General features: G+C 38.6%; 2 protein-coding genes across 2 annotated transcripts; one reads left to right on the top strand and one right to left on the bottom strand.

Moving 5' to 3' along the window:
- Positions 1 to 508: 508 nt before the first annotated feature.
- Positions 509 to 4,717, top strand: LOC309708663 (uncharacterized protein; the record flags this gene model as incomplete). The annotated part of the gene is made up of 7 exons (XM_082536895.1): positions 509 to 653; positions 1,409 to 2,318; positions 2,587 to 2,683; positions 3,057 to 3,167; positions 3,616 to 3,782; positions 4,115 to 4,314; positions 4,707 to 4,717. Exons 2-7 carry the CDS (start codon positions 1,411 to 1,413, stop codon positions 4,715 to 4,717), a joined length of 1,494 nt encoding a protein of 497 aa, XP_082393021.1. The 5' UTR covers positions 509 to 653; positions 1,409 to 1,410.
- A 2,475-nt stretch (positions 4,718 to 7,192) lies between these two features.
- LOC309708662 (uncharacterized protein) lies at positions 7,193 to 12,155 on the bottom strand (the record flags this gene model as incomplete). The annotated part of the gene is made up of 14 exons (XM_082536894.1): positions 11,937 to 12,155; positions 10,706 to 11,126; positions 10,525 to 10,557; positions 10,339 to 10,428; positions 9,856 to 9,927; positions 9,659 to 9,747; positions 9,444 to 9,546; positions 9,085 to 9,187; positions 8,953 to 9,005; positions 8,764 to 8,842; positions 8,046 to 8,542; positions 7,653 to 7,846; positions 7,451 to 7,544; positions 7,193 to 7,243 (listed from the first exon to the last, which is right to left on the bottom strand). Exons 2-14 carry the CDS (start codon positions 10,916 to 10,918, stop codon positions 7,193 to 7,195), a joined length of 1,671 nt encoding a protein of 556 aa, XP_082393020.1. The 5' UTR covers positions 10,919 to 11,126; positions 11,937 to 12,155.
- Positions 12,156 to 13,813: the final 1,658 nt, after the last annotated feature.

Below are 13,813 nucleotides of genomic sequence, written 5' to 3'. Positions count from 1 at the left end.
TCTGTTTTTTGTTTTGTTTTGTTTTCTGGTTAGTTATTTTTTGTCTTTGAGGTGCTATTTATTTTTTTAGTGTGTTTCATTAAAGATGCAGCAGTTGAAGACCTAGTGTGCTCATGTGTGCTTTGTTATTTTTTTCACTTCCCCACCTTTTTTGTATCTCACTTTCTGTCCCTTTTCTTTTCCTCCTCCTTCTTCTCTCTTTTACCACCTGTCAGCTCTGGCTTTATATAACTACACAGAAAATAATTTAAATAATTATATAAAATAGATGTATAAAGAAAAAAGAGGGACCTATAGAGAGTCTATAGCACTCCTCTTGGCAAAGCAAATGTGTTTGGTAGAACAAAGCATTCAGACCATGAGTCTGCTTGCTAAAACTACTGGATACAACGGGTTAAAAATAAATAAATAAATGATCACCTATAATTTCGGACGATCTGATTTCCTCGTGTCAGCATTGTTCCCACATCATCATAATTAATGTTGTTCCAGGTTCAACATTGCAAGTGACCAATCACCTTCTTGTGACGTCATTCCTTTGCGACTTCGAAATACCCGCCTTCGATTATTTCGAAATACAAGTGAAGAAGCGAAAAACCGCCGCCTGTCCGCCGAATTTGAAGTCAATTTAGGATACTTTCCTTTAATAAACGGTAAGCATTATACATATGTTCCTCACTTGGCTTGCTGTTTGTTTGCTAGCGATAGGCTACTTGACGACAGCATTAGCTAACCAGTGTTCTCTAGACCAGCGTTCCCCAACTTTTTGGGTGTTTCGTGGCCCGGGGGTTGGGTCAGGCAAAATTGCAGTAGCTTCCCTGATCATTTTACAAACATAAGTGAAGAGAATCTGGACTAAAAGGCCTAGACTTATGGTTGTGTGCTGAATCTATGAATCAAACTATCACCTGGAAACATAATTAACTGGTCCATAGCTGTGAAACTGGACATGAGTTCTTGATTCTATGGAGATTAACAGTAATCCAGAAATGTACAAATTTGTCCTGGTACATCGCGTAGATGTTGTCCCTGGGACATCGCGTAAATGTTGTCCCTGGGACATCGTGTAAATGTTGTCCCTGGGACATCGCGTAGATGTTGTCCCTGGGACATCGCGTAAATGTTGTCCCTGGGACATCGTGTAAATGTTGTCCCTGGGACATCATGTAGAAGTTGCCCTGGGACATCGTGTAGATGTTGTCCCTGGGACATCATGTTAAAGTTGCCAGAGACATACCATATGAAAGTTTAGCTTCTTTTAGCCCCTGTTTGTTTTATATTATTTTATATATATATATATATTTTAATATTATATTTAATATTTACATTGTATTGCAAAAAACCCCAAAACAAGTTAAAATGAATTAATGAATATTGACTAATTAAACCTTCGTTATTTTTCCACCAGAAATGGACGACATAATTAGAAGAAGTGTTCTGAATGACGAAAAAAAAAGAACTGGAAAAGACACACAACTTTGTGTGCATGTGTCACAATGTCAGGAGGACCCATTCAGTGTTGTGTTAGAAAAATTGAACTCATTAACCCTTCATGGACATTATAAATGTTTAAATGTTGCCTCAGGTAAAGACAGGAAAAGAGACTATTACAAATTCAACTGCATCAGAGCTGGGGAAAAAAGTCGAAACAGCTACAGAGCAGTGGGCTGTAAGGCCTATGTTTCATTTAAAGTACTCAAATGTTGGAAAGACCACACAGTCATCGTGCAGCGTACATATGATAAGCATGATGGGCATGATCCTTCGGACCCAAAAGACGCACATTTCAACAATATTTCCAGTGATTTGAGGAGGAAGATTGAGGAACTGCTTTCCCTTGGAACTAAGCCAGCCATCATACTAACCGAATGTCATAAATGGGCCAAAGAACATGGACACAGAGATCTTCACAACAGAGAGCATTTTGTCACACCACGTGACATTGACAGTGTTAGAACCTGCATGATGAGGAAGAAGCACTTTAACTGTGGAGACAGTCAATGTGTACATACCTTACTTAATGGAAAACATCAAGAACATGTTCTCTTCTATCAACCATACACATCTGACCAAGAACTAATGATTGTTTTGCAGACACCTGTAATGAAATCAAACATGGAGAACTATGCAAAACAGTTAGTATTTGTTGACACCACGCACTGCGTTAACCAGTATTCATTTCCCTTATTCACACTTGTTGTAAGAGATGATCATGGGCATGGAGTCCCTGTGGCCTATGCTATTGTCAGCAACGAAAGTCAGAAAACCCTGGAAACTGTTCTTGGAATAGTTTGTGAGCATTTCCCAACTTCCCCGAGGTAAATAATACATTGACAGCTATTAATTTTGAAATAATTCCTTTTCAAAAAAGTTATAACATGCCAGAATCTAATGCTATAGCTGCAGCATGGGCTGCAAAAAACTTTCCTTTCCAGTTGTTAAAGTTATTCCTATAGGCTGTATGCAGTATTTTATACATCTACTTGTGAGTTGAAATGTTTAATTTGGCATTGAAGTGGTGCTTTGAGATAGCAAAAACATTTTCATACTGTTTAATCTCATTTAGTGTTTTCTTTTTTTCTGTAGAGCATTTATGGTTGACAAAGACTTTGCGGAAATAAATGCTTTGCAGAAGGTTTTTCCAGAGTCAGCTATCCTTCTATGCTGGTACCATGTCTTGCAGGTAAACCACATTGTTTTCTTTTCACGTTGTCTAAGATGCACCTGAAACACATTTTTACAACAGGGTCCTGTTGTTATGATTTGCCTCATTGTGATATTCACCTACTCAGGTTAATGAATATAAAGGGATAAAATGTTGAGTGACTATGTCCATCCATTTAAGACCACAGTGCACTCATCTTCTGGTGGCTGCTTCCCAAAGCTCTTTTTGACATTTAAAAATATGTTTGCCTGGTTGATTTCTGTAATGCACAGGTCCTCTTGTCCAGTGAGTGACAAAGTTATTTTTGGACGTCAGCTTTCTTTTATGCTTTTTGTACAGCTGCTCCTCTGTCTCTCTCTCCAGATTAACTTTTTTTCTCTTACATTCACAGGCTGTTAATCGATGGCTTTCAAAATCAGAGTCCGGGGTCCATGGGCTTTCTAACACCCAAAAGAGAAATGAAATCATTTCTTTCTTTTGTAAGCTGAAAGCTTGCACATCTGTAAGTGTAATTTGTCTATTTCACATTTTGATTTCTTGATTACACTAAGAGCATAATAACTTTCAGTTGCTAAAAAAAGTTACAGAGAGATACAAAATAGATTTTTGAAACAATTTCTAAAACTGGCTTCTTATCTTGCTTATCAAAACAAGTACTTAAGCTGTGCAGAACATCATTGTGTCACCCACTGTGCAGTAGAACTTGTGAGTGGGATTCTTTCACAGACAGATGCTGAAACCAAATATGCTTATAGGTTTAGTGTTCCTTCTTAGCCATTGTAAGGGAAGAAATAATTGCTTCTTAATACAAAAACACGACATATTATTAATAACTTAAAATTCTTAATGTTATTCAATAAAAGGAAAAGGGCTTCAATACATAATATTAAAGATTTCAATAGGTCTGTTAAATGGATTGAAATATATTCTGTTGCATCCAATTCTCTTAGGAGGACGACTTTAAAGCCACATCAGCAGAGTTCTGCCAGACATTTAAGCAATACCCTTTGGTGTGCCAGTATTTTCAGAAGCACTGGGAAGGCATTGGCCACATGTGGTGTGACTACGGCCGTCGCTTCAGTCACGCTCGTTCTGAAACAAACAATGTGATTGAAAGGTATGATTTATTATTTTGACCTCATTCAATTGTATTGCTGAAAAAAAGATATTATGCTTTAATCCAAGAGGCTAAACTGAGTAGGTTCGTCATGTCATTGCCAGAACAGGTTTTAGGCAAATCCTTTAAATTCTAGCAGCGTTTTTTATGTTATCACAACAAAAAACAGAGTAGGTGGATTTGCCTAAATCAGCTAAACCGGCACAGAGCATTCCTTTATAAAAGACGTGTGCAATAGGTATTCCAATTTTTAAAAAAATAATACAGTCTTGATTAAAACTTTAAATTCCTTCAATTACAGTTACTAATCATTTCAAATAACTGTTTTTCAGATTTTTCCACCGCCTGAAATACCAGTTTTTATCTGGCTACAAGAATAGGCGTCTGGATGATCTGATTGAAGTGCTCCTAGGGAAGGCCGACGACTACTTCTCAGTCATAAAAACCCTGCAAGATGTGGGCCGCATGAAAAACAGGTTTGCTGACACCTTGTCTCAAGTTTCAGACTCTGCTCCAAGACTGATGGAAAGTGGTTGGGCTCTTAAAATTACAGTCAAGAACAGCCATGGAGTTAATGCATATCAAGTCCCATCTGAGTCAAGAGAAAACATGGTGTATGATGTCTGCCCTGTTGAGTCCTACTGCAACTGTACATATGGCTTACGAGGACTTCTTTGCAAGCATCTAGTGTTACTTGCAAAATTAGCAGAGGCTGACAATGACATCTATCCAAACATGGAAACAGACATTTCTACCTTGGCAAGAATTGCAGTGAAAGAAAGGCATTACTTTGTACACTGTGAGGACTTGAAAGTGATAAAAATGCCAAGTTTGTTTGGAAATCTGTGTTTTTTTGCATCGGCTGAAACACTTCAGTGCACTTGTTGTACGTTCTCTCACTATAACACATGTGCTTGCCTGAAGGTGGCTTGTAGCCATTTTAAACAAATGAAAAACTCTCTGAAAAGTCCTCTATCAACTTTGAATGACACTCCTGTAGTTGAAAGCACAGACAAAAAATGCACAGAAGATGCAGTTGGAAAACTAAATGCTGTTTTAGACACAGTTAAACAGTGGGCATTCATTCCAGAGGGTATTACTGCAATGATAGATGAACTGCATACAAATGTCTTAAAAACAAAACAAGTAGGCAAAAGTATATGCCAGTACGAAATAAAGATGACAGATAATGCACGCAAAATTAGGCCATTGTATTCTAGCAAGAAACGTTCGGCCAGCATCAACATTCCAACAGTCTGAAAATGAATGTGAACAGTCGATAACCACTGAAAGAGAGACATCCTCTGGAGAAAATGAAAACCTTTTGGAATACAAAACAAAAAAGAGAAGAGTTAAAGCTAAGTATATGCACAAGTAGACTTTTGTGTGACATTTCAAAGGGACTGCATCCATTACTTCTGTTTATTGAAACCTAAAGCTGAATAGCTGTCTTAACTTTCTGCCAAGGAACAGATGAAAAGAAATTGTTTGGTCTCTCAAGCAGTTGTTATTTATGTGTGTTATTCATTACTTTGGCTTGGTTGCTGTTTTTGATACAAATTCATCTGTGCCCATTGTAATATTTTCATATGTTACTATTTTTATATTGCTATGCATTATAAATAAAGGATTACTTATTACTATTAAAGGTCTGCATTTGTAATTGTTGGTATTATTTATAAAATATGCGCTCTTAAGTTTTTTGCTCCATAAAACGATACCTGTCACTTTTTGGACATAGAGTATCAGCTGTTGAGAATCCTGGCTCATACAAAATAGAAGTAAAAGGTTTCAACATCCAGCCTTTTTATGATTAAATACAAAGTGTAATAACAGAGTTATTGGGGTGTGATTTTGTTAATAGTTAGTCTTAAGTATAAGTTTAATAGTAATGAGTAAGAAAATATAGCCAGAGTAATGGAATGAGACTAACACCTGACCTCACACTGAGATTTGGTATGAAGTGGCGTGTTTGTGCTAATGCTGACATTGGGGCTCAGAGTTCCTCTGTGTGTATATATTTGTGAACGTTAACTTGGCCAATGTCCAAGGGTTTGACTGCTTTCCTGTTGGATTGTATCACAAAGAACAGGGATAAGAGCACCAGTGGCCGTGCACACCCTCATCTCTCTCCTTCACCCGATCATTAGTGTTGGAAACCGGCATTAGCTCAGAGTAGATTAGACTTCAGTATAGTGCAAGTGATTTGATTTTATGATTATTTGATTCAGTTTTTTCTGTGTTCAAGCTCAATTACTTTAATAAAATATGTTGAATTCAAACAAATAAATAAACAAATAAACTGTGGACATTACCCTTTTAAACCTTTCTGAAACAAGACAGGTAAAAACCAGTGTATAAAAGTTTACATAGGTATAAATAGCTCTAACACTTTACTCCAGCCTGGCGTCCACACATGTGGACATCACATTTTGGGTTATTTAGACCAAAATACTAAATCTTGATCAACAAGTGCCTGATATACAGTTATGAGGACATTATACTGCAACTGTTCTATCGAAATTTCAAATTAATGTCCTCATATGTGGCTCTCATTTTTCTCAGAAACAAAAATTAGGTAAAAAAAACAAAACCTGGTAATTCTTTCTTTTTACATTCATCGGGTTCCAATCGGCCCAAATATCAAAGAGAAATTAAAAATGCATGCCATGGAAGATTTCGGGTCTTAGGGGGTTAAAATGACCAGACCCCTGGGGCCTGTTTTCCAGGCCACTAAATTAAACCCAGTCAATTACCAATTGAACAGAATAAAAACCTACGAGGTCCACTAATAGTCCAAAAGTCCAAATCTTTAATAGAAAAGACAGGCAGAACTCAAACAAACAATAATCCAAACGAGGAGCATATATACACACTGGAAAGTAAATAATTATAAGTTATTAAATCAGACTAATTAAATACAGTAAAACTAATAAGGGAAGACGAACACACGGGAAATAAAAATAACAGTGTAAACATACCAAAACTCAAAATAAAACAGGAAAGCTACTACAAACCGAGTGTGACACAATTACATTCATATTGAAACATATGTGATAATTTTCTTTCTTTGTAGCATTTTTAAGATATGTGTTAGAACAGTCATTATGCTGTTTGGATTAGGAACCAATCATTTTTGCCAAATAGTTAACACAAACTTAGAACAACAATGAACAATTTTCAAGATTCTGATTTACAGAACAAACAAAAGTCACAAAAGGTTTCATTATTTAAGAGACAAGATCAAGTTTTTCACACAGGAATGAAATGACAGAATCCAGTGCAGCGGGGCCAAAGGTGTTGTAACGTTGGGTTGTGTTGTGTGGTTGAGAAGAGGCGGCAAAACACCTAGCAGGGTAGCCAAAAGAATACACACTCACGCTGGCGTTGGGGATTCCACAGTGTGTTCTTTAATATACCTTCTCTTCATCAACCATATAAGCCCGGTTGAACGGCTGCAGCTTAACAAACATAGCGCACAGTGTTCGTACAACCCATAACGTTGCAAACAAAGGTGTCTGGAGAGGTAAAACATAAAATCCGTCCCTCCTCATGTACTAGCGTGCAAGCACATGTCCACACCATCACAGAGAGAGAGAGAGAGCGCAGTGGCACAAACTGATGACACCATCAACCCTCGACTTGGGTGTCTTAAAGGGACACCACACCATAGTGGCTGTTACAGTGTGTGTCAGCAAACTGAAGGTTGAGGAATCAGTCAGCTCATGTTTAAGATTGTGTTGGATTTTGAGAAGAGTCTGTCTGTTATTAGAAAGTAAGATTAACAATGTTACACCAATAACCCAAATACGGGGAAATGACAAATAATACCAAAAAAGATACAACTTTCATATTGTTTTACTAACTTACTTTGTCATATCAGCACTTGAATGGTCGATGCCTTTACAGACCATGTCTGTTGTGACATCGCAGGCCAATCTTCCGGCAAACCCGAGGGCTAGCTCCCCAGCCTCCTCTTCACTCAGAACACTAAACACTGTTACTTTAGTTTTGGCCTTCTTAGGCCTGTCAAGAATCATTGCGGGCAGTTTGGCTTTACGGCCCTAAAAAAGAAAAAGTGCAAACACCAAAAGAGCAGAGAGAGACACACACACGCGCACAAAGTTAAATGCTTTTGTTTACATGGTGTAATTGTGTATATGTTGCAGCAAATGCACAATTTCCAGCCACATTGTCACTTCATTGATACGAGTAACCCGGATTTATTTCAGGTGACATCAAAATCACGAAATGTATACCTACCCCAATCAAACCTCTGAAAACATGAACTGACATGTTCTCTGCGTTGATTCTGCGCTTGATCTCGTCTTCTGTTATTGTGTAGGTTTTCTTTTTTGAGCTTGGTACAGATAAGCGACCATGCACTCTGTAAACTGTACTAGTTCCTTCTGAATCAGTTTGAAATTCTGCATCTGCATCGATCCTGTCAACATCATCAGCAGCAGCATTATCTGTACTCAGACTTGTGCCGTATACTTCTGCTTCTTTTTCGTTGTCTTCAGTCTGTGTACCTTCATCTCTTTCAGTCTGTGTACCTTCATCTCTGACTGTCAGTCCTCCTATCTCACTGTTACTTGTCGATTTGCTGCAGATGTTCTCTCCCTTAGGAACTTTTCCTTTGTCATTCGCTGCCTGATGCTTTCCCTGATGACATTCTTCACTGGCTACTTCTATTGCTCCTCCTGTATAGCCACCTACTATGCTGCACAACTCCTTTCCCTCTGCTGTGCTGCACTGTGCTGTTACATAAAGAAGAATGATATAAACAACACTATATCAATTTAATTGTGAAGAGAAATCCCCACAATACGACACAGTTATGTCTAAAATAGTTTTGTGTAAAAACTGGATCTTGAAACGTCCACTTTAATTACACAGTTCTGGTGTGCAAAGGCAAAATTACGAAAAAAAATTTCACTTTAAACATTTTTGGACATTGTTTAGTTATATTGTGACTTACTCTCACAGAAGATACAGATGCCACAAACAGACTTTGAACAACGCATGTGCTTGTATGCACCACATTTCTGGCACTGCACCTGTGAATTAAAAAAAAAAAAAGAAGAAGAAGAAATAAACAAACAAAAAACAAATGAACAAAGTCCATTAAATAAACAATCTATATGGCTAAGGACATGTCATAGTGTACCCGGTCTTTGGCTGCAATCACACACCAGCACTGACTGCACTTCCTAGTTCGATCTGCAAAATATAATTTGTTTAAGTACAAGTTACATTTTCCAATGTTAGAGAAAAAGAAGGCAGCTAATTTTATCTTTACCTATTGAGGAAAATAAGTAGTGGCAAAGTCGGGACCTGAGCTTTGTGATTTCAGTGTTGTACTCCTCCACTTGTGTTTTACCGTCAATGAGAGATTGGGCAAACTAATAATTGACGAAGAAGAAAAAAAAAAAAAAGAACAAAAAGAATTAGATTAACAAAGAAACGTTTGTTTGTTTTTACCCCCCCCCCCCGAGGAAAAAAAAAAAAACAGAGCAACCAAAGCAAAGCATTACTGCTGAAATGGTTCAATCTACAAAAAAAATTGAGATTTTACCATCCTGCCTCTAAGGCTTTAAAAACTGAATAGGCAAAAATGTAAACATTACTTATATAGGTTAAAGCTATAGTTTTCAGTACCATTATGACATGCACTCCACATGAGTTCCCATCCTGTTGATGTGGGTGGCTCACATGTGACAAGGTCCACTCTCCAGCGCAGCCTCTTGCTGAAGCAAATGAGCTGAGAGATCGCAGTTATTACAAATAAAAAGCATATAGAGAAATCAATAACCACGTTCGGTAATGATTTCAATTAAATTAAATATGTTATGTTAAATATGTTAATTAATTACCTCCAGTTTTTCAACACCGCACTTTTTCTGACCTCCGACTCGCCAAATGAATTCATATAGACTATGGTCCTCTTGGGTATGTCACAAAACTGTTTTGTAAAAAGATGGATATGGTAGGCTTGGGCCTTGAGCTTTCCTAATGAGGGACACTGAAAAGTATCATGCACTAGAGAGAGTGCAAAATCTGTGCAACTTACAAACAAGGTCCAGTGGCTGCCGTTTTCCAGACAGGCTCCAATCAATTTCTCATACATCTGAAAGATGTTTTTCTGGAAATAAAAAGAATGTGACAAGTATGTTTTTCTGTCAAGAATGACACTGCAAAACTGCAAAAGCTTGTCAGGTGAGACTTGTAATTAATTCTGCAGATACACAAACATATAGAAAGTGTCATTTTTGGTTTACATTAATTAATTTCTATAGTGTGTACAAAACAAATCAAGACCACAGACTCAACACGCACCACTAAATTTTTGGTGTTCTTTATCAGTTGGCCAAGACAGAAATGTTTTAATCTGTGTGCATTGCTTTTGAACAAGTCTTTACACAGAAAAGGTTTCAGAAAGGTATTTTTCAGGTTCTTCTGACAAGGCTTCAATTTTGGAAAATGCTGTTTGTTTATAGTGGCAACTTATAAACCCTTTGTGATAAGAACATAGTTACCACAGTCCAAGTCATACCTTCAAAAAGTATGCACTTTGTGCTCTTGTGGACCCATCCAAAATTTTTCCAGTGATTTGGCTTGGTATTGGATAAATGTGAGGGAAATTCTATAAAAATAACATAAATACACCTATGTTTTCAAATACATTACAAAAAACGTAAACATGCTATGTCATTATGATCAAACAAGCTTTTCAACATACCTCACACTGCAAATAGATTAGGCCATCTATTACCTTATAAAACAAATAAATAAATACATATAAATAAAAACAGAACTAAGGAATACGATTCATTAAGTAAATTGTACAATAAAGTGTATTTAAAGCAGAATTTAACATTAGTTTTATGACAACATAAAAGGATTTTTATGTCAAGAGGTACCTCATCTGAAATGTTAGTCTGGTCAAACAGGGATTTCAAGCTTGAAATACCAATAGAGTTTGGTCCAGCTACTCCCACAAGGTAATCTGTGAGAAAGCATATGCTGTAGTCAACAGATATCGTTTTCTTTTTGCATGCTGCAACCATCATCCATTTCAGTCTTCTAGGAGCTTTGTCTGGTTGTAGTTCTTTTTTCTCCTCCTCTCCCCTCATCTATTAATTAAATTGTTTTCTGACCTTCCTAACTGTTTCCGACCTGTCTTCCCAATGTGATGTTTAAGCAATATATGTATGGTCAGAAGGGGGTGAAATTTTCATTGCAGTTGTACGTGTAACATTGCATGTGATAATAAAAGGCTTGATTGGTTGATTATTCAACATGAGTTGACATTTACCTGACATTGTGAAGGAGTCACAGTTTCTGTAAGGGTGTAAGAACATAACATGTGGATTTCTTACACTTCTTTTTCACAAGTTAATAACAATCAATAATTTTCATTCCATTATTTACAAGCTATCACACGATGTCCCAGGGACAACATCTACACGATGTCCCAGGGACAACATTTACACGATGTCCCAGGGACAACATCTACACGATGTCCCAGGGCAAATTCTACATGATGTCCCAGGGACAACATTTACACAATGTCCCAGGGACAACATTTACGCGATGTCCCAGGGACAACATTTACACGATGTCCCAGGGCAAATTCTACATGATGTCCCAGGGACAACATTTACACAATGTCCCAGGGACAACATCTACACGATGTCCCAGGGCAAATTCTACATGATGTCCCAGGGACAACATTTACACAATGTCCCAGGGACAACATTTACGCGATGTCCCTGGGACAACATTTACGCGATGTACCAGGACAAATTTGTAAATTTCTGGATTACTGTTAATCTCCATAGAATCAAGAACTCATGTCCAGTTTCACAGCGATGGACCAGTTAATTATGTTTCCAGGTGATAGTTTGATTCATAGATTCAGCACACAACCATAAGTCTAGGCCTTTTAGTCCAGATTCTCTTCACTTATGTTTGTAAAATGATCAGGGAAGCTACTGCAATTTTGCCTGACCCAACCCCCGGGCCATGAAACACCCAAAAAGTTGGGGAACGCTGGTCTAGAGAACACTGGTTAGCTAATGCTGTCGTCAAGTAGCCTATCGCTAGCAAACAAACAGCAAGCCAAGTGAGGAACATATGTATAATGCTTACCGTTTATTAAAGGAAAGTATCCTAAATTGACTTCAAATTCGGCGGACAGGCGGCGGTTTTTCGCTTCTTCACTTGTATTTCGAAATAATCGAAGGCGGGTATTTCGAAGTCGCAAAGGAATGACGTCACAAGAAGGTGATTGGTCACTTGCAATGTTGAACCTGGAACAACATTAATTATGATGATGTGGGAACAATGCTGACACGAGGAAATCAGATCGTCCTATAATTTCTGTAAATCTTACATGAAACTGGTCAGCTGTAGAAAATATGAGCTACACAAAACTGAAAGAAGTCCCAGTCACACACTTGTTTTCCCCACTGTGGACAGTCTTTACCCTTCAAGCTTGAGTCCTCTTGGTCAGGTTACTGAGTGGGAGAAGCCACAGAACAGAAAAGAGGTACAAATGTTTGAAACACACATATTTTAAAAAGTCACAAGGAAAACTCCATAAAGTTACAATTAAAGAACTTTTTCCCACAAGCGTTTGATGAATTCTAGAGTCTTTACCTTACAATATAAATCCAATTAAACTGAAGAGAACTGAACTCAGCATGGTGGCACAGTGGTTAGCACTGTTGCTGCAGGACGGCGCTCTTCTGGACAGCGATCTTGATGTTAATCCTGGGAGTAGCTGGAGCTACTCACCCAAGTAATCGAAGCACTTGGGGCAGTGCTTCGATTACCTGGGTGGGGGAGCACTGTTGCCTTCACCCTCCACATCTTCTCAAGCTTTCAGCCCTTGGTATTTCTCAAGTTTCTCATTTTCCTTCCTTGTGATGAAGGAAGGATGTATAGCTACATCTTCCTCTGCTTGTCCACCACGACTATTCTTTATTATCTCCAGTCTTGATCCATCCCTCAAGACTGTAAGACCAGACTAACCAACCTGCACTACCTGGATTAACTACAACAAAGCCTATGACTCACAGTGCCTCACACATGGATCCTGGAATGCCTAGAACTGTACAAACCCAATAGGACCCCAAGAGCCTTCATCTGGCAATGTGGTGCCAGGATAACCACCTCCAGCTGAACGTCGGCAAGACCAAGGAGCTGGTGGTGGACTTCACAAGGAGTCAGCACAGGAACTACAAGCCCATTATCATCAGCAGAGCTCCAGTGGAGAGGGTGCAGTCCTTCAAATACCTTGGTGTCCACATCTCCTCAGATCTGACATGGTCTGCTCACATTCAGATCCAGTTCAAAAAGGCTATTCAGAGCCTGCACCACTTACGACAACTGAGGAAGTTCAGGGCCTCTCCAGGGATCCTCAGGACTTTCTATATAGTTGCTGTGGAGAGCATCCTCACACAGAAAGTCCTGGTATGGGAACAGCTGTGTCAAGTACAAAAAAACTCTTCAGAGAGTGATCCATACAGCAGAACGCTGCTGCAGGACTGCTCCTCCCTCCCTACAGGACATTTACACCAAAAGATACTGGACCAGAGCCACTCAGATACTGAAGAACCTGTTCCACCCCAGCAATAAACTGTTCCAACTTCTGCAATCAGGCAGAAGGTTCTGCACCATCCGGGCAAGAACAGAGACCCTCAAGAGGAGCTTCTACCCTCAGGCCAGCCGTGTGTTACATCAGAACCCCCCCCCCCCACACACACACACACACACACACACACACACACACACTCAACCATAACAAACTGAGTCAGGACTCACATACTCCCAATCATGCCTGATCCTTCTGACTTCATTGGGGCACTTTAAGTCACTTTAACACCCCACTCACGCAATGTACATTCCCAGATTTTTGAACTGTGAATTTCCAGGTTGTTTTATTCTATTTAACTTAGTGTATATAATCCACTCACTTATTGCACATAATGTCCTCTTTGTATATATCTACTTACTTACTGTAT

This window comes from Aulonocara stuartgranti (assembly GCF_965226115.1).
Source record: "Aulonocara stuartgranti genome assembly, chromosome: 6".
In the NCBI taxonomy this organism is placed as follows: Eukaryota; Metazoa; Chordata; class Actinopteri; order Cichliformes; family Cichlidae; genus Aulonocara; species Aulonocara stuartgranti.
Note: the sequence above shows the minus strand (reverse complement) of the source record. Positions and strands in the feature narration are given on the sequence as shown.